This window comes from Gadus morhua, chromosome 3 (assembly GCF_902167405.1).
Source record: "Gadus morhua chromosome 3, gadMor3.0, whole genome shotgun sequence".
Taxonomy (NCBI): Eukaryota; Metazoa; Chordata; class Actinopteri; order Gadiformes; family Gadidae; genus Gadus; species Gadus morhua.
Window position 1 is genome coordinate 22,749,872 of NC_044050.1, and position 26,625 is coordinate 22,776,496.

Consider the following 26,625-nt stretch of genomic DNA (forward strand, 5'->3'; position numbering starts at 1 on the left):
GCACAGCCACCCCAGACTGTCAGCAAGGAATACGTCGAAAAGCATGTACGTCATTATTTGACCCTTTAGTATGGTTAAACATGACTATCAATCATTATAACAACGTTTATAGGTCATAAAAGTCGAAAAAGCATAATAGGTCCTCTATAAGTTGGTCTGCCTGGACACATTTCTTTTTTTCAGAAGTGCTTTCCTATCGTGGCCATAGCACCCCTGGTTCAGCTTTGTGTGTGTGTGTGTGTGTGTGTGTGTGTGTGAGAGAGAGAGCGAGTAATTGCACTTATCTCTATGTTTGCTGATGTGGTTTCAATGCTTGTTTTCTCTCACATTTCTAAGCATCTGTTATTCTATGACCTTTGAATACCACGGGCCTTACCATGTCAACCTTGTGTTTTAAGATTTTAAATTGGAAAGTAAAAGACGTTACATTACTATAGGGAATGTGTCGTAATTTATAGTAGTTCTTGACCAATTTATTGGTAGGATATAACGGTTCACCAGTTCTACCTCCAGAAGACAGGGGGCAAAATGTCTTACTCTCTTGCCCCCATCTACACTAACACACACCTGTGTAACCATTCAATTTGCCTTTATTTAACTCTCCAACAAAGTCTGTGTGAAATTGTTGCTGTTCATAACAAATAAAGAAAAAAAAAACGTTTGCTGGTGTTTGTTAAATTTCCACACACGGAAGAATACAAAATAGCTTGTCTAAAAAGTAAAGAAAAACAATACAAAATAAAATATATATATTAGCTTAAAGCCAAAATGTTAATCATATCGTGTAATTCAATAAATCACAAGTGCATACAATAGAAACTGAAACAAACTGTATAATGATATGCAGTTTTTTTTCATAAATTATGCAAGGTGCTACAGAAGGAAAGGAATCAGGGCTCTTCTGGACTGAGGGTAGTCCTTGAACTGCTGCTGGTAGAACCTGAGGAGAGAGCAGAAACACATTAGGCCTTAACTTTGCTTGAGGATCCTTTCATCCGTCAGGGTGTTCTCTATGTACAGAGGTGGACATGCATTTCGCATGTGAAGGTGGTGTAATCTATTGTGGTTCAGGTGTTGGTAGTGTTACCTATGGTGGTGCAGTTGTAGGAGGTGTTACCTATGGTGGTGCACGTGATGGTGGTGTAATCTATGGTTGTTCAGCTGTTGGTGGTGTTACCTATGGTGGTGCAGGTGTAGGTGGTGTGACCTGTAGTGTTGCAGGTGAGGCACCTGTATGGGTGTAGGTGTATACCTGTGGTGGTGTATGGCTCGTGGGCCGATGGTACAGCTGGTGAAGAGAAAGAAGGCGGCTGCAGGCAGCGACCAGACGGCCACAGCATAGCCAAACCATTCCAGGATCTCCCCGAAGTAGTTTGCCCCCGACACAAACTCAAACATCCCCCCTAGGGCCGGATGAGAAGGCACGGTCAGTACTGAAGGACTGCACTGGGACTGTAGTATCACGTCATCACACGGTCAGTACTGAAGGACTGCACTGGGACTGTAGTATCATGTCATCACACGGTCAGTACTGAAGGACTGCACTGGGACTGTAGTATCACGTCATCACACGGTCAGTACTGAAGGACTGCACTGGGACTGTAGTATCACGTCATCACTGTAGTATGCTGTTAGTAATGTAGTACTGTAGTACTGTTAGAAGTACTGTATAACTGTTAGTAGTACTGTGTTAGTACTAACAGTTATACAGTACTACTAACAGTACTACAGTACTACTAACAGTAATACAGTACTTCTAACAGTACTGTATAACTGTTAGTAGTACTGTGTTAGTACTGTAGTACTGTTAGTAGTACTGTATTAATGTTAGTAGTACTGTAGTACTGTTAGTACTGTAGTACTGTTAGTACTGTAGTACTGTATTAATGTTAGTAGTACTGTATTAATGTTAGTAGTACTGTAGTACTGTTAGTACTGTAGTACTTTAGTACTGTTAGTAGTACTGTATTAATGTTAGTAGTACTGTAGTACTGTAGTACTTTAGTACTCTATTAATGTTAGTAGTACTGTATTAATGTTAGTAGTACTGTAGTACTGTTAGTACTGTAGTACTTTAGTACTGTTAGTAGTATTAATGTTAGTAGTACTGTAGTACTTTAATACTGTTAGTAGTACTGTATTAATGTTAGTAGTACTGTAGTACTTTAGTACTGTTAGTAGTACTGTATTAATGTTAGTAGTGCTGTGTTAGTACAGTGGTAGTCCTGTAGTACTGTTAGTAGGGCTGTTAGTAGTGCTGTAGTATTGTGAATTGTACTGTATTACTGTTAGTAGTACTGTTAGTAGTGCTGTAGTACTGTTAGTAGTACTGTTAGTAGTGCTGTAGTACTGTTTGTAGTACTGTTAGTAGTGCTGTAGTAATGTGTTGGTATCGTAGTACTGTGTTGGTATCGTAATGTGGTAGTCCTCTAGTACTGTTAGTAGTACTGTATTACTGTTAGTAGTACTGTGTTGGTATCGTAATACTTTGTGAGTACTGTGGTAGTCCTCTAGTACTGTTAGTAGTACTGTAGTACTGTTAGTAGTACTGTAGTTCTGTTAGTAGTGCTGTAGTATTGTGTTGGTGTCGTAATACTGTGTTAGTACAGTGGTAGTCCTGTAGTACTGTGAATTGTACTGTATTACTGTTAGTAGTCCTGTAGTACTATGTTGGTATCGTAATACTGTGTGAGTACTGTGGTAGTACTGTAGTACGGTGGGTATTGGTACCTCTGGGGATTCTGTAGTGGACTTCTCCTGGTTTCCTAAGGCTCCGTAGCAAATGGTCGCTGTGGATGTTGATTATCAGACCTGCAAAGAACAGAAGCAGACCTGCACACACACACACACACACACACACACACACACACACACACACACACACACACACACACACACACACACACACACACACACACACACACACACACACACACACACACACACATCAAATATAAATAAAATATTGGCACAGGAACACAGTAAGGCCAGAACAATATGCATTGCACACCAAAAAGTGGTCTAATTTGTTAAACACAGTTACCCACTAAGATTATTTTCTATCGACTTTCTATCGGTTTTTCATCATAATATTCCAGTGTGCTTTGAGCATAGGGTTAGTTTATGTCAGGTATGTGTATTTTCATAATTTGTCTTGCCAAATAAAAGCATTAGTAAATCGTATTCATGGTCATTTAAAAACAGGGGCCTTGGCCTAGACCCACCCACTGCCATCCGTACGGGGTTCTGCCAGGAGGGGGCGCAGTGGAGTTGGTAGTGTCCCTGCAGCAGCCCGTTCATGCCGCAGAAGATGAACGATTTTACGGCGATGTGGACAGGAAACGGCCGCCCGCGGGTCCGCCAGGCGTAGATGAACGACCTGGGGAAGTATTTTATATTCAAAGTTGTCTCCTCTACCTGAATGTCATGCCTCATGAATAAAATACATATTTTCGTGTGTGTGTTTGTGTGTATGCAGGGCCGACGGACTGCGGGGGAAAGTAAGGCAGTCCTGGGGGGGCCCAAGGCAGAGGGGGGGCCCATGGCAATATAAAAAAAAAAAGAAAAAAAAAAAAGAAAATCTTTTGAATTATCCACCAGCCCATAGTGTTAGGAGTCGCACACAGCCACGTCCCCCCCCCCCCCCCGTCCCCCCGTCAACAATTCAGCGCAGGGGCTGGTAGGGGGAATTCGGGTGGGGGGGGGGGGGGCATCAGTACCTCTTGTATACAGGGCCCAGGATTTGGTGCAACGGCCCTGTGTGTATGTGTGGATCCAGGGTGTGTGTGTGTATGAGGGGCCGTTTAGGACATAACTAATTGAGACACTCTCACACACATACCTATGAAACACTCTCACACTCACTACTGAAACGCTCACACACTCACTAGTGAAACACTCACACATACATACATACTCTTCTGAAACACTTACACATACATATGAGAAACACACACGCATACATACATACCTCTGTAGCATATACACATGCATATGAAATGCTTACATTCATACAAGTGAAACATTTATACGTATCTATCTGAAACACTCATGCAAGCACATATTTGTATAAATGTTTCAAATGTATGAATACGTTTTTCAGTTATATGTATGTATGCTCTTACATGAGGATGTGCAAGCGTTTCACATGTAGTATTCATACCAGTAATTTCAGTAGTGACGGTGAGAGCGTTTCAATAGTGAATGTAAGAGTGTTTCATAGGTATGTGTGCATGAAATTCCAAGGTCAAGGTCGGCATTTAAACCGGAAGGCGGGAACAAAGAGTGCCGGTTTCTAATGCCGCTTTTCCACTGCATGGTACCAGCTCGACACGACTCGACTCGACTCGACTCAGCTCGCCTTTTTTGCGTTTCCACCGCGAAAACATGGTATCTGGTACCTGAAGTGGCTGCTTTTTCTAGTACCGCCTCGCTCTAGGTTCCAAGCGGCTGAGCCGATGCTAAAAGGTGACGTCGGCAGACGGCCGGCCACTGATTGGCCAGAGAGTGTGACGAAGTCACGAGAGCGACATGGCAACCATGCTGGTAACAGCCATAGCAGCGCCGCAGCCAACATATTCACTTCTTCAACATGCCAGCTAATAATACGAACACGAATACCATCGCATCGATGTTCTCCATTGTTGTTATGTGGGTTCTGTCCATGTGTGGGTTACGTAGGTGTTGTTTGCGTCGCGTACAAAAATACGTCACGGCCCTTTCGCGCAGCCGACCCCGCCCACGTCCCGGAGGTACTATTTGCGGTGGAAAAGGACCCCCGCAGTCAACATATTCACTTCTTCAACATGCCAGCTAATAATACGAACACGAATACCATCGCATCGATGTTCTCCATTGTTGTTATGTGGGTTCTGTCCATGTGTGGGTTACGTAGGTGTTGTTTGCGTCGCGTACAAAAATACGTCACGGCCCTTTCGCGCAGCCGACCCCGCCCACGTCCCGGAGGTACTATTTGCGGTGGAAAAGGACCCGCGCTGCTACCGTGTCGAGTCGTGTCGAGTCGTGTCGTGTCGAGTCGAGCTACATGTGCGGTGGAAAAGCGGCAGCCAACGGTGAAGAGCGTGACATTTCAGCCAATCTAAGCCAACGGTGAAGAGCGTGACTCAGATTGGCGCGCTCTGGCTGTTCAAAAATGCACTCTTTGTTCCCGCCTTCCGGTTTAAATGCCGACCTTGACCTTGGAATTTCATGCACACATACCTATGAAACACTCATACATTCACTATTGAAACGCTCTCACCGTCACTACTGAAATTACTGGTATGAATACTACATGTGAAACGCTTGCACATCCAGAGCATACATACATATAACTGAAAAACGTATTCATACATTTGAAACATTTATACAAATATGTGCTTGCATGAGTGTTTCAGATAGATACGTATAAATGTTTCACTTGTATGAATGTAAGCATTTCATATGTATGTGTATATGCCACAGAGGTATGTATGTATGCGTGTGTGTTTCTCATATGTATGTGTAAGTGTTTCAGAAGAGTATGTATGTATGTGTGAGTGTTTCACTAGTGAGTGTGTGAGCGTTTCAGTAGTGAGTGTGAGAGTGTTTCATAGGTATGTGTGTGAGAGTGTCTCAATTAGTTATGTCCTAAACGGCCCCTCATAGTGTGTGGCCATTTCCATACCGCCAAAGATGACCTTCTACTGCAGGGGTGGGGAACCTTTTTCACATCAAGGGCCAGTCCTCAGAGGGCCGTACCATTATGAACACATAACTAAAGCAGATAACTGCTGTGTTACTAAGCCTCATGTTTGCTGCATTTCTCGACTCACCTAATGTGATGGCTGGAACTGTTTTTCTCTAGCAAGGCGTCTGATGTCAGCTGGCAGTGATGATGATGCTACTCCAGGGATGGGCAACATTCATGATAAAGAGGGCCACATTTTTTATCATAACCATCGGAGGGCCGCATGACTGCACACTTCAACTATACGTAAGCTGAGAGAAGCTACATCATTTTGAATTTGGTAGATGATTTCCTGTATTCTGGTGCATTTTGGCGATGGCCACTACCTAAAAAATCGTCCAGAATCATAACCTATGTACGGTATGTTAATTGAACCAACATACATTAATTTCATACATAAGTTTTCCATGCTCAAACAGCCACATGAATGGTCAGTATTTTTATTAGTGCAAAGGGCTCACATGCATCATCATTCAATGAAGTCAAAAAACTGAAAAACAGTGGCCCAACATTAAGTGCAACAACTCAATGAACTCAAACCCAACAAGCAGTTGTAGTAGTTGTAGTGGCGACTTAAGTGGATATCTTTAATGACTGATATCGCTTCTAAGCAAACTAGACGCATGGGTTTGCCTTTGAATTCTATGAATTCTTCTCATCTTTCTTGAACGAGTTTTCTGTAACTCGATCAATTATTATTATTATTATTATAATTTTTTTTTTTTTTTTTAATTATGTGCAGGCTGAGTGGGCATGCGGGCCGCGGGCCACATGCCTGGCATGTAATTTTGAACATTAAATCATGTTTTGAACATTTTGAATGTTCAAAATTAAATCATGACATGAATTCAAACGTCAGTTGAGAGTTGCGTAACTAGCTCAATTTGGAAATGTATAAAATCATCAATAAATGTTTATTGACATTTGTGAATTTGTCAAATATAGATTTGAAAGTTTATAGACAAATCTGTCAATTAGTACATAGTTTTAAATGTAGGCTACTAATTGACAACGCTCCCAGAGCTTGAAATACAGATTCATCAGTTTCAACTGTGATCAAATGCAGATCCTGAGTTTGTGGGATTGTTAAATGGCTTATCGTCAAATAATACAATTACGGTAGTGATTGCAGTTAGATTACTTTTACTAACATGAACTAGGCTATATCTAGTTCAGATTTCATGACCGCTCAGGTCGCTCCTCCACACAGACACCCCATATTAGTTGTGATGAGTTGTGATAGGCCCGCCCCGGGCCAAGCGTGAAGAAGAGGGGGCCAGACCCATGTGCTAGACTCAGCAAAGAAAACATGAGCTGGCCAATTAATCTGGGGTGCAGTCAAGGTCCAGATATTGAACCTCAGCGTCTGAGCTGGGATTTTGTACCATCATTACCGTTAGCATAGCTTATAACCAGAGTCCCATTCGACATTCTCTGTTATAACTCTCCACGGCTAAGCTTAACTATTGAACTGAAGCAGCTTTACCACCACGAAAACAGCAGCAGGTTGACTCAGCACTTCAAGGTTCACGTTGAGCAGCCAGTTACCAATGCAGAGCTGTCTTACCGTCGTGATGGTACCGTCACCTCACTTAATGGACTAATCAGTTGGACTGTGAGCTTCTTGTAACGAGAGTGGCGTATGTGTGTGCGCAATAATATGTGTGTGTGTGTGTGTGTGTGTGTGTGTGTGTGTGTGTGTGTGTGTGTGTGTGTGTGTGTGTGTGTGTGTGTGTGTGTGTGTGTGTGTGTGTGTGTGTGTTTGTGTGACGTCAGCGAATGAGTCGACGAATGAGTGAACGAGCGATTGAGCGAGTGTCAGTCTAGGAGGAACTAAACGAGTCTGGTTGTGTTTTTGGAGTAGGCCTGTACGTGTACTGTTAAATAAAGTACCAAACGCCAAGAATCGGTTCCCGTGTCTTCCGACCTATTTATAGGTTGGAAGAAAATGACCGGCACGTGGGTCTGTTTATAAACAGACCCACGTGCCGGTCATTTTCTTCTGTTTACTGAATCGTGAATGGACTTGTGACCCATTATGCTGACCAAACACTCTTGATCAGTGATGGCTGTCAAAATATAGAGCTATTTATCAGTTATTTTAACAAATAAATACTGCTTGGAGCACCCTTTAAAATCGGTGGAAGAGCCAAAACAAAAGTGATACAGCTTAAAGTTTAAACGTTTTTAACCACATGCAGTTAGGCAGTATTCTCATTTCCCAGAGAACTGCTGTATGTTACAGTTCTGAGACCGTTCTGCCAAACAAACACCGCCTGGTCTGCAGCACCAAGAACAGAACTATTATATGATATGAAAACTTTATTTCAGACTCAAGTCCATAAATAGCACAAGTACAATACAAATACAATACAAAAATATAAAAAGTCAGTTAATATACAAACATTTCAGCCAGTGCACCCTCACGCTGGAGGTCTAGCGAGCACAGCTCAGAGTGGGATTTACAAGTACCACAATGATACCATACCGAGATTGCTCCAAACGTTTCATAAATTTAAACATGAGATTTCTTAAAAGTGCATGAAATGTGCTCACTCCTGCAGTGACAAACATCTGGCTGGCACTGCCCCCTCTGGGTTTTTTTAAAAGGATGCGCATAGCATCATTGTACGCAACTCTCAGCCTCTGCATGCTAGATTTCTTGTAGCTTGACCATAATTGAGCGCAGTAAAGCGGTGTACAATATGCTTTGAACAGGGCTACCTTCACCTCTGTTGAACAAAAGCTGAACTTGCGTGCAATTGTGTTTGCCTGGTCGTATAGTTTGCAGCATTGTCTGTACACATCATCATCATCATTCAACTGATCATTTATTAAATGTCCAAGGTATTTTTGTCCTTCTACATACATCTAGAATATTGCTAGACAGTTGGAACGCAGGGAAATTGAGCCTTTTATCCTGCTTGGTTCTACATATTAAAACAGCACTCTTGCTAGCATTATATTTAATGTCATGTTTTAATCCATACTCAGTGCAGATATTAAGGAGTTGCTGTAGTCCCCAATACTTGGGCTCATAATGACCAAATCATCTGCATACATAAGGTGGTTCACCAACATCTCACCAGTCATACACCCTGTGTTACAGGCTCTCAATTGCATGGACAAATCATTGACATACAAGTTGAATAAAATTGGAGACAAGATTCCTCCCTGCCTAACGCCATTGCCAACTCCAAAGGGTGCTGATATACTACCTCCCCATTTAATCTGCATCTTCTGGTGAGCATACCAGTAGATCAGAACCCGTACAATATACCCAGGCACGCTCCTTTGTGTTAGCTTCATGAACAGTTTCCTGTGGTTAACTCTATCAAATGCTTTGGAGGCATCGATAAAGCACATAAGGACAGATGAATTTTTAGCCCTGTACAGGTTCACTATTTCCTTGAGTGCATATATATACACATGTCTGTCCCATGCTTTGGTTTAAAACCAAACTGATTGTCACAAGAAGAAAGATACCCAGTTATTATATCAAGTAGGATTCTTTCCACAACTTTTGATAGAATGCTTGCTAGCGCTATTGGCCTATAATTATCCATGCAACTTACTCTCCCAGCTTTGTCCTTAAGCACTGGGACCAGCAAGATGGATAACATTGAATCCGGTACTATTCCATGGATCATAAGATCAGTGAGGCGGAGAGGAGCTAGCCTCAAACTGGCATTTTTGAGATGTTCAGCTGAAATAAAGTCCAAACCACATGCTTTATTGTTTGGCAGTGTATGCATGGCATCAAAAACCGCATGATTACTTATTGTTTCAACACTCATATCAGAGTCAACCACGTATGGAACACTCTTTATGCAGTTAAACAAGGAGCTGTAGTGCTGTCTCCATAATGCTGCAATGTTCTCTGTACCAGAAATGCCTTTAACATTACATGGGAGGGATGGTTTACATTTGTTAAGAGCTCTCACCTCTTTCCAAAAATCAGTGGTGATATTACTCATAAAATTGTTCGCCATAGAATCAGCCATCATAACTTGCTCATTTTTGGATATGAAACGCACAGCATACTTGAATCTGGCATTTGCCAGCTTTTTATGCTCAAGCTCAGGGCCTTGCCTAGATTTTCCAGCCATGTCCCAGAGTTGATATGCTTCACGAGCCTCAGTATGATACATCGCTACATGCTCATTCCAGCTGGGTCTAATGTTAATTTTCTTGTTCTGCGTGTCAGTTTTATAAAAAGGTTTACCACCATCATACAGGGCCGACACCACATTGTCATACATGGAACCAAGGTCTCTCTTATGCTCAACCCTCTTACAATTGGCTTCCATACACAAAATAGCTTCTTTAGGCAGATGTATATGACTTAAAAGTTTGTCTGTGTTGTTATAATAAGCCAACAAGTTATCTTTAGTGAGAGATGACCAGTCCAATTTTGCAGTGAACTCATTATTCAAAGCACTTTCATTACTGACTGTTGTCGGAATATCACCAACATTTACAGTAAATGCAAGGGGTATATGGTCTGTCACTGCCACCCCATACTTTATGCTCATATTTCCTAAAGCCATATGCCCATCGGCTGTACTAATAAAATGGTCAAGCCAAGATGTAGTGTGCCAGGCCTCACTTATATATGTGTAACTGTCAATAGTACATAGTACAGTTATAGTATATATAGTTATAGTACAGCTGACACTGCTTTCCCTCCAAGATCCTGAACCCGACCCTCACCATTATTCACACTTCAAATGTGAAGTAGAGTCTCTCGTCACCTTTGTAACCCTATAACCGACACTTCATTTCAAACTTCTCAACCATCTTTTCAGTGTAAGTGTAAATCTACAACTTTAGAACACAACAAAAACAAGGTGTTGAACAAAGTGTTGACAATGAAATCATGCTTCAGCAGTGCGTATGACTGGAGCGGAATGGCAGATTGGCAGAACTCTGTTGGTGGGAGGGTAAAGTGTTTTTGTCTGTTGGAAATTTAAGCTAGCTCCAGCTGATGTTGCAATCTGTATGACTTATCCTGCATGAGATAGTTATTCTAAATCATGTCCGATATCATGTTTTACACAAGAAATGCGGTTAATATATTAACACATTGGAGAGAGGACGGAACGTACCCATTTTACATAAGGACAGACAGACCCAGGCAAATAAACAGATAGCGAGAGAGAGAAAGGCAGGGAGATTGATCATACGTGAGACACAGAGAGAGAGAGAGAGAGAGAGAGAGAGAGAGAGAGAGAGAGAGAGAGAGAGAGAGAGAGAGAGAGAGATTCACTGGACCTTAACCAATTGACTTTAACCTGTTCCCAATGATTGTAGCCTACTCTTAGCCTAGTGAAGGCTGTTATTAGGCAAGGCAACTTTATTTATATAGCACTTTTCATACACAAGGCAGACTCAAAGTGCTTCACATATAAACATTGTCATACAATAAAATAAAATAATAGATAAGTAAAAGAAAACATATGCAAAGAAATGAGTAAAATAGAAAGTGCAATGTATTTAAGATCAGATCAACAGTCTCTCTGGTATCCGCGTCGGGACTCCAACCCGACCTAAGGAACGTGGTCCTTTCTCTGGGACTCCAACCCAGATTCTAGGACTCTAACCCAGACAGAAATTGGGTCTCAAACCCTTATCCTTTCTCTCTGGTATCAGATCATGTATCTTTTCTGGTAAAAATAGAAAATTAAATTGAAAGTTAAAAAGGCTTTTTAGTAAGTAAAATTGAAAGTGCAATGTATTTAAGATCAGATCAACAGTCTCTCTGGAACCCACGTCGGGACTCCAACCCGACCTAAAGGGAACTTGGTCCTTTCTCTGGGACTCCAACCCAGATTCTAGGACTCTAACCCAGACAGAACTTGGGTCTCAAACCATTATCCTTTCTCTCTGGTATCAGATCATGTATCTTTCTGGTAAAAATAGAAAATAAAGGGAAAGTTAAAAAGGCATTTTAGTAAAATAAAGGCAAAGTATTTAGGATTTAGCAGAAAGCTAAAGCAAACATAAAAGTCTTCAATCTTGTTTTAAAGGTTGGGTCAAGTCTTAAATCCTCAGGGAGTTTATTCTAGCTATTTGTTGCATAGTAACTAAATCCTGCGTTCCCATGTTTCGTGTTTACTCTGGGGATAATTAACAGATTGGTCTAAGAAGATCTTAGTGTTCTAGAAGGCTTATGTAGTGGAAGCATATCAGTTAAATCTTTTCGGCCTAAACCATGTAGGGATTTAGAGGTTAGCAACATGATTTTAAAATAAATGTTTGACCTACAGGAAGCCAATGTAACAATTCAGAATTGGTGTTATATGTTCAAATTTTTTGGTCTTTGTTAAAACTCTAGCAGCAGCCTTCTGAACAAATTGAAGCTTCCTTAGAGTTTGTTTTGGGAGACCTGTAAGTAGACCATTGCAGTAATCAAGCTTACTAGTGACAAAGGCATGTACAAGTTTTTGTAAGTCTTCGGTGGACATGAGCCCTCAAAGTCTTGCTAAATTTTTAAGGTGATAATATGCAGATTTTGTAACTGATTTGTTGTGACTGTCGAAATGTAAATCAGAATCCATGATAACCCCTAGATTTCTGGCTTTGTTTGAGGTTTTCAGCGACAGAGAGTGAAGGTGTTTGGTTACTTTAAGCCTTTCCGTTTTAGCACCAAATACAATTATCTCTGTTTTGTCCTCATTTAGCTGAAGGAAATTTCGGCACATCCAGTCTTTCACTTGCTCAATGCACTGGCACAGCAGATCTATGGGTCATTTGGTGATAGCGATACATAGATTTGCGTGTCATCAGCATAGCAATGATGGTCAATATTGTTATTTTGCATGATTTGCCCTAGTGGGAGCATGTACATGTTGAATAAAGAGGGTCCTAAGATCGAACCTTGTGGTACTCCACACATCACGTTGGTTGATTCTGATACAAAGTCGCCAATGGAAACAAAGTAGTTCCTATTTTGTAGGTAGGATCTGAACCAATTTAAGACTGTGCCTGAAAGCCCCACCCGGTTTTCTAACCTGTCCAAAAGTATTGTATGGTCTACAGTGTCAAATGCAGCACTGAGGTCTAGTAGCATTAGTATTGAGGTTTTGCCAGAGTCTGTGTTAAGACGGATGTCGTTTACAACTTTAATGAGGGCGGTCTCAGTGCTGTGCAGGGGTCGAAATCCTGATTGGAAGGTGTCATAACAACCAGTCGATGCCAGGAAGTGATTAAGTTGCTGGAGGACAACTTTCTCAATGATTTTACTTATGAAGGGTAGATTTGATATTGGTCTGTAGTTGTTAATAATAGAGGTATCTAGGCTCCGCTTTTTTAAAAGGGGTTTAATAACTGCAGTTTTCAAGGCTTTTGGGAAGTTGCCTGACTGGAGAGAGTTGTTAACTATCTGCAATATGTCTATTGCTAGGCAGTCAAAAACATTCTTAAAGAGGTTGGTAGGTAAAGAATCAAGGCAACAGGTGGATGGCTTTAGTTGTGTAACAGTTTCCACAAGAGCTTTAGAGTCTATAACATTAAAGCATGCCATCCCTGCCAACGTTGTTGGTAGTCCAACATTTTTGTTTGAAGTGGAGATATTGATGGCGCGTCTGATGCCTTCAATTTTATCAGTATAAAAAGCTGCAAACTCATTGCATTTCTGTGTGGAATGGAGATCAGGTGGAATTTGTGTTGGGGGGTTGGTCAGTCTGTCAACAGTTGCAAATAGGGTTTTTGCATTATTAGTATTGGTTTTAATGATATTGGAGAAAAATGTTTCTCTAGCACTTTTTAAGTCTAAATTGTAGGCACGGAGGCTCTCTTTGTAGATATCATGGTGAATATGAAGTTTTGTTTTACGCCAGATGCGTTCAACCTTCCTGCATTCTTTTTTCTGTGCTGTTACAGAAGCAGCTTTTCTCCATGGTGCCTTTTGCTTTCAAGAAATCGTTTTAGCCTTATAAGGTGCAATGACATCTATGACTTTCAAAATTTTCAAATTAAAGTTTTCTACAAGATCATCAGCAGAACATGGGTTGAGAGGTGGTAGCAAGGAGATGGCCTTTTTAAAAAGTACATTAGATTCTCCATTGATATACCGTTTTTTGACAGTATTTGATTTTGTCTGTATGTCGGGAATAAAAGATATATTAAAGAAAACACAAAAGTGGTCAGACAAGGAAGGATCAGTCACAGAGAGATCAGAAACATTTACCCCCAAAAGGACATCGGCCCTAGAGGGAACGTCTCCCCTGTGCTCCCCGACTTCCGAGGAACAGGAGAGGTGTAACATTCTGTCACAACAGGGTATCAAATAATAACAATAATTTGTAATCATCAACTATTAGTTCTTTTTTGAGCAAGGTACGTTTTACTACTCTGTTTTCTGGGAATAATTGACGCAAGCAGAAACCAGAAAACAAGCAGTTTTTTCGTTTTTTCGTTTTGACAAGAAAACGAAAATCAAGATTTCAGTTCGTTTATTCCTTTCTACGTTTTGTCGAAAAAACGAAAATCAATATTTCAGTTCGTTTATTCGTTTTTTGGTTCTTACTGAGCGAAACAAATTTACCACTCAATATCTGGTTTCCGCCGGTGGGCGGGTCCTCTTATTGGCTAGCGTGCTTCATTGACCTGTGCTCTTCATAATAAAAGTTCTTCCGTTTGATAATGTCGACAAAAATATTACTTTATCATAGACACTAGCAGACACAGAGGACCACACCACCCCCACTCAAGACTGACACGGCTTCAAATAACAATAATAGTGTTCATAATCATTTGACAATGAGAACTTATGAAGTTATGATGACTTCAGTGCAGTTGATGTTTATCCACAGTTAATACATGCAGAATAGACCTGAGGGCTTTACTACGACATCATTGTCCGGCTCTGAACTATGCGCTCTGTACGCGTTCACATCAAAGGAGCTGAGATCGCGGGCTGCTGATTTCCTCACAGCCTGAGAGCTATGAGGAATCCAAGTGATTACAACACATTTCTGACAGCTGCACATTGCGCAGGGCTCTCCGTGAGACGCACGCAATTCAACCCATGCACACGCTCACACGCCACACAACTTGCGCCGCTATTTGACAGTGGAAGGGTAGGAATCAAATGCGTCCGGGTGAAATTTCAAAATCGTCCGGGATTTTAATAAAGCCTCAATACATGTTCACATTTAATTTGCGTTGCGTTCCTCTGGGTCTGTCACAAACTAGTTGGGCTACGCCCTCCCATACTCAGTTCTGTTCGCTTTGCATTGGTGGAAGTGAGTAGGGGGAGCGGTTAAGTAAAGCCTTCAGATTGGACGGTTTGACTTTAGAGTTACCGTCATGTTTTGTATTATATTTTTTTTACCATTATTGTTTTATAGGGACAAACATTAACACATTTCTCCTGCAGGGGATTGATAAAGTTCTATCTATGTAACAGAAGGGAACACTTACTCATAGTCCATCAATTATTCATACTCATACTTTGCACACTTTACCACAGCATTGGCCTACTGAATGCCACAGATATATTTTTAAGCATTGGACTGAATGCCGCGTAAATATAATATATGTTTTGCACGTTTGCAACGTTTAAAAGTTCAGGGAAAGTATATGCCTCTACTGGTGTTGCTTAGACCAATATCCTTTTGAGGCAGTGTTGTTTCTGAATATTAGTGTTAAGGGCCAATAAGACCGACTATCATACATTAGTCACCATGTCTGTGAACAAATTTGTATGCAGTTACATATTAATATATCCCCCCCCCCCCCGACAAAATCTCACTCTGAACTCAGTTCAAAAATGGAGAGCCCTGCATTGCGCATCTGTTGACCTTTATCCATTTACATTAAACAGATAATTTTTTCTTGCTGGAAGATATTTTATATGGTTTTCATATTATTATTTACTGACAGTGATTACAGAATACGAGTTTGTGTTATATTGAAAGCGAGGCTGGGTGTGCCTATGAATATAGGCTACAGTGAGTTTTTTAAGGTGCTGTACAAGCAAATCATATTGACTACAGTGACAAAGAGTGTACAGTAACCTACTTCATTCAATATTGAATAAGCTACTGTAGCCTACACTATGTACAGATGGTTTTGCTCTTTGCTCATGGCAGTTGTGGCAGTCATTTTAACATGTCAGCAGGCAAGCTTCACTCATTCAAGGATGTATAATGCTTTGTCCTATAGCCTACTTGGAACGTTGACAGTGTACGTTTTAGTGAACACTGGATTACGTCGCATTTCAACATAAAATAGCGTGTTAAGCACACACACACACACACACACACACACACACACACACACACACACACACACACACACACACACACACACACACACACACACACACACACACACACAATGCATTTCGCTGCTAAAACAACAACTTGGGCTGCTTCTGGGTGGATTTTGAACGGGATGTGGGCAGGACGCAGGGTTGCCAGGTCCTGCCTGCAAAAAACGTCCTGCCCACATCCCGTTCAAAATGTTGAACGATGTTGATTTAAAGAGGCAGGGTTATTTTAAACAATTTATTAAATAAATATTTGCGAGAGGTCATTCCATCTCCTGAGTTTGCTTCCCAATTATGTCTAGTGTACACCCCTACTGTCCACAAGTACCCCCCCCCCCAATTTTTCCCCTTGATTTTCCTGGGAGTTTTTACTCAGTCGATGTGAGGGCTTAAGGGAAGAGGATGTTGTTATGATGCTCATGCTATGTAAAGCCCTTTGAGACAAACTGTTTGTAAAAACGGGCTATAAAAATAAAATTGCCTTGCCTTGCCTAACCCGCTTGGACTGTAATTCATATTCATGCTACTAGTTTGATCATTGACTGACTACATGAATAGAGATTCTTATAGAGGTCTTATAGTCAAACGGTATAGGGTATATACAAATTTCTATGTGTTTAGGCCAGTTATGAGATCTAGTTAACATCATTAAAAGTCATTTCCAAACACATTAAAGAAAAGAAAAAAACAAAAGCAAAGAGATTTTGCAGCAGTAGCACACTTTTACTTAAACAGAGTGGGATAGGAATCAGGTTAACAAAACATAACATCTAAGCTGTCTAACACATTACCAACGCAACATTGAAACATCATAAAACATCACAAAAAAAACAGCTGGAATACAAAGGGTTTGCTTTGTATTCCAGCTGGCCTGTTATGAGCAAATGTCTATACGCTACTATAGATCCATTCCAAAACATGTTCCAAGTAGGCTATAGGACAACGCATAATGCATCCTGGAATGAGTGAAGCTTGCCTGCTGACAAGTTAAAATGACTGTCACAACTGCAATGAGCAAAACCATTTGTACATAGTGTAGGCTACAGTAGCCTATTCGATATTGAATGAAGTAGGTTACTTTACACTCCCTGTCACTGTACAGAGTAGACAATATGATTGGCTTGTACAGCACCTTAAAAAACTCACTGTAGCCTATATTCATAGGCACACTCAGCCTCGCTTTCAATATCACACGCACTCGCATTCTGTAAACACCATCAGTAAATAATAATATGAAAACAATATAAAATATCTTTCAACAAGAAAAAATAATTTGTTTACTTTAAATGGATAAAGGTCAACAAATGCGCAATTTTCAGCTGTCAGTAATGTGTTGTGATCACTTGTAGGCCTATTCCTCATAGCTCTCAGGCTGTGAGGAAATCAGCAGCCAGCGATCGCAGGTCTGCTCTGCAAGTTCTCATTTTCAAATGATTATGAACACTATTATTGTTATTTGAAGCCGTGTCAGGTTGACTGTGGGTGGTGTGGTCCTCTGTGTCTGCTAGTGTCTATAATACAGTAATATTTTTGTCGACATTATCAAACGGAAGAACTTTTATTATGAAGAGCACAGGGCAATGAAGCACACTAGCCAACAAGAGGACCCGCCCACCGGCGGAAACCAGATAATGAGTGGTAAACTCGTTTTGGTAAGAAGAACCAAAAAACGAATAAACGAACTTAAATTTTGATTTTCGTTTTTTTGGACAAAACGAAAAAACGAAAAAACGGCTGGTTTTTGGTTTCTGCTTGTGTCAATTATTCCCAGAAAACAGAGCAATAAAACGTACCTTGCTCTTTTTTATTTAGGTAAGCTTGTTATATGCGCTGTAGATGTTGCTGGGACATGGCAGATCCACCCGGACGGGCCTCTTTAACTGCTGTCTTTAACATCTGACCTCTGCTACATTTCTGCTGTGATAGACTTCCGCAAATGGGTGATTTATCTGCTATGGAATCAGTTTTTCAAATGATTTGTTAATGTTGTAAACTTGGTCGGATAGATCTTTGATAATATCCCTTGTCTATAGTTCCTGTTGCATATTCTCGAAGAAAGTTGTCCAATCCCGGGTTGCTTTAACTCACTTCATTTATTATAAAGTCGTCGGCATGTTTCGGTATGGTAACTGAAGCTATACGGAGGGAATTGTTTCTAACGCGAGTGAGAGGAAAATACCGTGATCTACTTCAAGCCCCCCGGGCTAAGGCCCGGGTGGCTTGCTGCGCCGTCTACCTATTGATCTCTGGGCTGTTCACTCGACGTCCTCCGTACAGGACGTCAAGTGGGTGTGGCCTATGCAGTGGGCGTTGCCTAGTGGGCGTGGCCGGGGTGACGTTATGGCTTCGGCTTCTTCACTTAAAGGTTGTATAGGTGATTTGCTTTTTTGGCCATTTTTGCAAAATTACTTGAAATCCTTATCATAACCCGCTTACAGCCACTGAGTTAGAAGTACTGACATGAAAATTAAACAAGTCAATCATCTGTGGAACGGGCAGGGCTCGAAAAACTCCAGCCAATCATTTCCATTGCCACCGAGTTGCATTGGACAGTAAGTACGTCAATCAAACGGTCGTACTGCACTCCCCCTCCCCCGCGCCCCGCGCGCGACCCCTTCGTGCAGTACTCGTGACCCAGAGCTCGTGACCCAGAGCAAGCTCCTGTTTGTTGTTATCCTGCGGTAGCTACTGGAACTAGTTAATCCACATTTGGACCTAGCAGTAGAAGACAATTTCCATGGCAGACAAGACGCCACCATCCCCACCACCACCACCACCACCAGCAAAGAGAAGGAAAACTCTTTTTCAGAGAGTAATTGATAATAAAAACGCTGAAAGAGAAAAACTGAAATCAAGAATAATCCTAGGCGCTGCTTTCGAACGTTGGCGGCAACTGAAGGACGAGAAGGGTCTAAAAACCGATGCTTGTGTGGCGGTTGACCTAGTTTCAAAGTTTATACCGTTTATACTCGGTAATACCGGTGTGGAGACGAGTGTATTACTCGGTGTGAAAATGTCCACACCGCGGCAACCCTAGTGAAAACCAGGACTTCCAATACAATTATATGAAACAAACATACATTTTCTAAAAATAGTAATGATTTATGTGACCGTTTAATGTTTATAACATCTGGTCCAACCATTGCAGCGAGAACGTATTCTCAGCAGGGGGTGCTGGGAAAAAAAAAACTCAGCCTGCACTAGACTCGCAACTCGTTACATTGATAAAAAAAAGATGTATAGCAGCGCAGCTCAATTACACCAGTGCATGCGCGGACAGTTGAAAATCGATCGTTCACATCCAGCTGCTCACAGAACAAGTTTAGCGCACCACCGCTACCCTCACACTTTTTCATATAACCTTTTTTCAGCACTAGGTCATATGAGCATTAAATAAATGCTGCGTCTCAAAATGCCTTGGACAGCAGCGAGGATGACTCGCTTTGCCACGGGCCGAAACAGTTCGGAGCGACCACAGCCAGAGCGAACACAGCGGGGCAGAGGAGTGTCAGGAATAGTCTTTGGTGTACACATCAGTACGGCCTATTTGCACTACTGTTTAGTGGCAATGCAGTGTTTTATTCGATGCCTTTTTATTTTCGTATATTATTTCAATGAATACAATTTATTTATTCATAAAAAACGGATCTGGTCTTCAAATCTTTTTTCCAAATATAGGTCGTCTTACAATGGGGTTTGTGTTTATATTCGGACCAATACGGTACAGCGGGCGCTCACATGACGTTAAGCATTTCCTGGTGCATAATGTGACGCTTCAGAACCTAAAATCCCGTTTCTCCCCGTTGACACGACAACACATAACCGGCGTTTTCAGAAATCTCCACTTTGGCCGGAGTTTTTAGAAATGATCGTTTTCTGTGATAAGACAGGGCCTCGGACAGGGGGTGTTGCAGCACCCCCAGCACTCCTACTTCCCGCGGTACTGGGTGCAACTTACAGCTGAATGTAGTGCCATGTTGTTAAACGAAAACCTACGCTAGCCTGGCTCGCTCTCGCGCATCTCTGTTCGCGCTCGTGCATGATTGCGCGTCCAGGTACTTGGAATGGGTGGAGTCAGAGTCAGCGTTGAAGGAGAGGGGGTAGGACCATTTGAGTTGTGTATTTTCAAAATCTGCTGGCGTTTCGAAAATCACCTACCCAACCTTTAAACCTTTAACAACATGGCACTACATTCAGCTGTAAGTTGCACCCAGTACCGCGGGAAGTAGGAGTGCTGGGGGTGCTGCAACACCCCCTGTCCGAGGCCCTGTCTTATCACAGAAAACGATCATTTCTAAAAACTCCGGCCAAAGTGGAGATTTCTGAAAACGCCGGTTATGTGTTGTCGTGTCAACGGGGAGAAACGGGATTTTAGGTTCTGAAGCGTCACATTATGCACCTGGAAATGCTTAACGTCATGTGAGCGCCCGCTGTACCGTATTGGTCCGAATATAAACACAAACCCCATTGTAAGACGACCTATATTTGGAAAAAAGATTTGAAGACCAGATCCGTTTTTTATGAATAAATAAATTGTATTCATTGAAATAATATACGAAAATAAAAAGGCATCGAATAAAACACTGCATTGCCACTAAACAGTAGTGCAAATAGGCCGTACTGATGTGTACACCAAAGACTATTCCTGACACTCCTCTGCCCCGCTGTGTTCGCTCTGGCTGTGGTCGCTCCGAACTGTTTCGGCCCGTGGCAAAGCGAGTCATCCTCGCTGCTGTCCAAGGCATTTTGAGACGCAGCATTTATTTAATGCTCATATGACCTAGTGCTGAAAAAAGGTTATATGAAAAAGTGTGAGGGTAGCGGTGGTGCGCTAAACTTGTTCTGTGAGCAGCTGGATGTGAACGATCGATTTTCAACTGTCCGCGCATGCACTGGTGTAATTGAGCTGCGCTGCTATACTTCTTTTTTTATCAATGTAACGAGTTGCGAGTCTAGTGCAGAGTTGTTTTTTTTCCCAGCACCCCCTGCTGAGAATACGTTCTCGCTGCAATGGTTGGACCAGATGTTATAAACATTAAACGGTCACATAAATCATTACTATTTTTAGAAAATGTATGTTTGTTTCATATAATTGTATTGGAAGTCCTGGTTTTCACTAGGGTTGCCGCGGTGTGGACATTTTCACACCGAGTAATACACTCGTCTCCACACCGGTATTACCGAGTATAAACGGTATAAACTTTGAAACTAGGTCAACCTCCACACAAGCATCGGTTTTTAGACCCTTCTCGTCCTTCAGTTGCCGCCAACGTTCGAAAGCAGCGCCTAGGATTATTCTTGATTTCAGTTTTTCTCTTTCAGCGTTTTTATTATCAATTACTCTCTGAAAAAGAGTTTTCCTTCTCTTTGCTGGTGGTGGTGGTGGTGGTGGGGATGGTGGCGTCTTGTCTGCCATGGAAATTGTCTTCTACTGCTAGGTCCAAATGTGGATTAACTAGTTCCAGTAGCTACCGCAGGATAACAACAAACAGGAGCTTGCTCTGGGTCACGAGCTCTGGGTCACGAGTACTGCACGAAGGGGTCGCGCGCGGGGCGCGGGGAGGGGGAGTGCAGTACGACCGTTTGATTGACGTACTTACTGTCCAATGCAACTCGGTGGCAATGGAAATGATTGGCTGGAGTTTTTCGAGCCCTGCCCGTTCCACAGATGATTGACTTGTTTAATTTTCATGTCAGTACTTCTAACTCAGTGGCTGTAAGCGGGTTATGATAAGGATTTCAAGTAATTTTGCAAAAATGGCCAAAAAAGCAAATCACCTATACAACCTTTAATTAAAGGTGAAGAGGGAGCAGCCTTCAATAACATCATGCTCCGCTTGTGGCTATGTGAGGGTAACGGAGCAAATATGTTTGGTCCTGCATCATTGGGTCTATGTGTGGGTAGCTTAGATTCTTAAAATACGTAACATTCCCCACATGTTTCCTGTAGACATCAATTGAACCGCGACCAAGAATCTAAGTAGGCGCCAGGGCTTTTTCGACTGAGATCGTGTCTCTTACTAGTGGCTTCTTGCCACTCTTGATGTTGAGAAACCAGGCAGGGCCTGGTTTCTCAACATCTGTGTTGTATTGAGTCTATTTTCACCGTTTGTGGATATGATTCTGTACCCGTGGAATTCACAGATTTAAACAATGTTCCGTACATTTCTCCTCATATGTATCTGTTGTAATTGATCTGTGACTGATCCGTTGTCATTACGATTTAATCTTTGCCTCATTTTCATTAACTAACAAACCTCTCGATCGTTCTGAACCATTTGTATGAGACACATTATTCTTTTCTGAAATTTTCCATGGAGCAAAGTAATGACACAGCCTGTACACACTGCAAAGCCCCTTCATCTAACTAGGTTGCTCCTGAAGGTATCTCCGTGTGCGTGACGTAAACAGCGCGTTCTAGCGCTCGAGCTGCCTGGACCTCCCCGTGGGTTTAGTTCTCTGGCGATAATGTAGAGGCTCCCATGCGATCCTTCTGCTGCAGTCGCTCCGACGAAACACACACACGCGCGCGCTGCACCGCGCGACTAATTCCGCTGCTAATAACAACTGGTGGCGCGGACTCTGGAGAGCCAAGGTCGACACTCGCCTCTGATCGAGCCTTTGGAGGCTTACGCTTCATACGCTCACGCACTCTTACTCAGACAGGGAGACAGACCGGCAGACAGACAGACAGACAGACAGACAGACAAACACACACACAGCACTCCATCGCTCTCAACGGCAATCGTTGATCCAGTAAAAAAATTAAAAAATACAAACGCACAGTGACTTTACTGATGAGTAACTTTACTCTGATTACTGGTTTGGAAATAGTAACGCGTTAGATTACTCGTTTCTGAAAAAAGTGGTCCGAGGCCAGTAACGCGTTACTAAGTAACGCGTTACTGGCATCACTGGCTGCGCGTGCACGTAGTGGCGGCGCTGCAACCGGACTGTCAGTTTAAAATCTGGACGGGTGGCCACCCACCTGTGGAAGTAATGCAGGCAGAAGGTTCCGAGCAGCAGGCTGCGGCCCACTCCGGCCCGGGACTCGGTGCTGAGCAGCAGGAGCAGCGGTACAAGCAGCGAGGGCACCTCTTGGATCATCCAGACCAGTTTGGTGTTCACTAAACACCGGTCCTCGGACTTTGTGTAGCGGCCGTAAAGCATCCGCCTTTCCGTGGTTAGCTGCAGCCAGCAAACCAGCGGACCCCCAAGGAGCAGAATCCAGCTCAGCCACTGGACCAAATTCTCCCTACACTCCATTTTCGTCTGTGTCCCCTCTCTTCTGGGCCCGCTATATATCCTAGTTCTCTCTCTCGCTCTCTCTCGCTCTCTCTCTCTCTCTCTCTCTCTCTCTCTCTCTCTCTCTCTCTCTCTCTCTTTTTCAGAGTGCGCTTGTCTCCGGTTTTGGCATTCTTGCCATCTGGGGCAGAGGAGAGTGTGTGTGTGTGTGTGCATGAGTCAAGGCAAGGCAACTTTATTTATAGAGCACTTTTCATAAACAAGGCAGACTCAAAGTGCTTCACATATAAACATTGTCATACAATAAAACAAAATAGATAAGTAGAAGAAAACATATGCAAAGAAATGAGTAAAATATAAAGTGCAATGTATTTAAGATCAGATCAACAGTCTCTCTGGTACCCGCGTCGGGACTCCAACCCGACCTAAAGGAACTTGGTACTTTCTCTGGGACTCCAACCCGGATTCTAGTAACTCTAACCACGAACCAAAGGCCTTATTCTGGGACTCCAACCCAGACAGACGTCGGGACTCTAACCGAGACAGAACTCAGGTCTTTCTCTGGGACTCCAACCCGACCTAAGGAACATGTTCCTTTCTCTGGGACTCCAACCCAGATTCTAGGACTCTAACCCAGACAGAAATTGGGTCTCAAACCCTTATCCTTTCTCTCTGGTATCAGATCATGTATCTTACTGGTAAAAATAGAAAATAAAGGGAAAGTTAAAAAGGCATTTTAGTAAGTAAAATAGAAAGTGCAATGTATTTAAGATCAGATCAACAGTCTCTCTGGAACCCACGTCGGGACTCCAACCTGACCTTAAGGAACTTGGTCCTCTCGCTGGGACTCCAACCCAGATTCTAGTGCCGCTTTTCCACTGCATGGTACCAGCTCGACACGACTCGACTCGACTCAGCTCGCATTTTTTGCGTTTCCACCGCGAAAACATGGTATCTGGTACCTGAAGTGGCTGCTTTTTCTAGTACCGCCTCGCTCTAGGTTCCAAGCGGCTGAGCCGATGCTAAAAGGTGACGTCGGCAGACGGCCGGCCACTGATTGGCCAGAGAGTGTGACGAAGTCACGAGAGTGACATGGCAACCATGCTGGTAACAGCCATAGCAGCGCCGCAGCCAACATATTCCACTTCTTCAACTTCTTCAACATGCCTGCTAATAATAGTAATGTTATCGATGTCCTCCATTGTTGTTATGTGGGTTCTCTCCATGTGTGGGTTGCGTAGGTGTTGTTTGCGTCGCGTACTAAAATGCGTCACGGCCCTTTCGCGCAGCCGACCCCGCCCACGTCCAGGAGGTACTATTTGCGGTGGAAAACGACCCGTGCTGCTGCCGTGTCGAGTCGTGTCGAGTCGTGTCGAGTCGAGTCGAGCTACATGTGCGGTGGAAAAGCGGCATAAGACTCTAACCCAGACAGAACTTGGGTCTCAAACGCTTATCCTTTCTCTCTGGTATCAGATCATGTATTGTTCTGGTCAAAATAGAAAATAAAGGGAAAGTTATAAAGGCATTCTTGTAAAATAAAGGCCAAAAAAAAGAAAGAAAAAAAAAGCTTTTTAGAAATTGCAATGTATTTAAGATTTAGCAGAAAGCTAAAGCAAACATAAAAGTCTTCAATCTTGTTTTAAAGGTGCTCAGAGTTGGGGCAGGTCTTGAATCCTCTGAGTTTATTCCAGTTAATAATAGAGGTAGAGTCCGACCGATATATCGGCAGGCCGATATTAGGCATTTTTCAAACTATTCGGTATCGGCATTTATAATGGCCGATAAATGAATAGAAAAAAAAAAAAGTTTGTCCAGCAGAGGGCGCTCTAACGCCCCAAACCCGCTGATTCAGCCAGAGTTACGCCCCATGCCCACTACCTCCGTCCGTTGCGTGATCCCCATTGACTTTAATGGGGACGGACGCGCAATGCATTGTGGATGTTCCGTTGGAGCCTTCGGCTCAGTCAAGAAGTTGAAAAATGTTCAACTTTTTCGGCAGCGACGGATCCGTCATCCAATCAGATCGCGTCTGCAAATTTAAGCACTGTGACGCGACTCGGGCTCTGACGATACTGGAAAGCGGGAAAGCGGGTCATCTTGCATCGCAACAAGCAGGAAGTAGCGGGAAGAACCCGGCGAAGCGATTTGATTGGCTGACGGATGCCTCTGCAAAGACTACTCCCCAATCAGTCAGCAACGCCTTCCCACCTACGTTGACTGAAGGAGGTAGTGGGCACGGGGCGTTACGCCTCGTGCCCACTACCTCCGTTCGTTGACTGATCCCCATTGACTTTGAATGGGGACGGACGCGCAATGCATTGTGGATCCGGCCTTTCCGTTGGAGCCTTCGGCTCCGTCAAAAAGTTGAAAAATGTTCAACTTTTTCGGCAGCGACGGATCCGGCATCCAATCAGATCGCGTATGCAAATTTAAGCACTGTGACGCGACTCGGGCTCTGACGATACTGGAAAGCGGGAAAGTGGGTCATCTTGCATCGCAACAAGCAGGAAGAAGCGGGAAGAACCCGGCGAAGCGATTTGATTGGCTGACGGATGCAGGCGCGTCGTTAGCAATTGAAAACATCCGGGGCTTTAGCCCGGGGGGGGGAGCACCGTCCTGACTCCTGCGTGCTACAGTATCTTAATTAATTAAATAATTAATTAATTAATGTATCGATTAATTAATTAAGGGCGCCCCCAACACATAGGTCGCCTATGCCGAGTGCCAGGGCAAAAATAAGACATTAGAATAGCCTATATAGCCTGCGTGCACCTACCCGATGTCAAGAAGCCATCGCTGCTCCGACGGACCTTTCTCCCCCAGCCAGGCAACGGCAAGTAAGTAGTGGTCTGCTTTTATGTTTCATTTTTAAGTTATTACTTATTTTCAGTGTAGGTTTAATGTTACAGATAAAAACATGCTTTATATTTAGTCAGAATTTCAGAGTTCTAATGTCTTCCCGGAATATGCATTCCTAAACTGTTCACGTCAAGTTCTCTTTAAGATCGCATGAGATGATATGTGCCATCGCGCGACCTGTAACCAGGAAGTAAACACTCGCTTGCATGAAATGATATGCGCTATCGCGCGACGTGTAACCAGGATGTAGATTTAAATAATGAAAAAATAATATGTTACTTTCTGTTACTTGCTTATGCTGTATGCAAGTTGTTTAAGAAGCTTATCTCCATATAAATCTGAGCTGTACATGAATCTGTTAATGAAGTCTCATTTCGACTCCTTCCTCCACTTCACTATTCATGTTCTGTTGCTTGCAGTTAACTACAGCCGCCCTTCCTGGGTAACGCCACCACCAATCCCTGGTCATCCATTGAAGCCATCTCTCTCACTCTGCACAGTCACACTGTTGCCGCTT

At 42.8% G+C, this 26,625-nt stretch overlaps 1 protein-coding gene across 1 annotated transcript; it reads right to left on the reverse strand.

Moving 5' to 3' along the window:
- Nucleotides 1–445: 445 nt before the first annotated feature.
- On the reverse strand, nt 446–23,387 carry LOC115540975 (3-oxo-5-alpha-steroid 4-dehydrogenase 2-like). Its single transcript, XM_030352668.1, has 5 exons — nt 22,993–23,387; nt 3,225–3,379; nt 2,731–2,832; nt 1,253–1,403; nt 446–940 (listed from the first exon to the last, which is right to left on the reverse strand). Exons 1-5 carry the CDS (start codon nt 23,268–23,270, stop codon nt 874–876), a joined length of 753 nt encoding a protein of 250 aa, XP_030208528.1. The 5' UTR covers nt 23,271–23,387; the 3' UTR covers nt 446–873.
- Nucleotides 23,388–26,625: the final 3,238 nt, after the last annotated feature.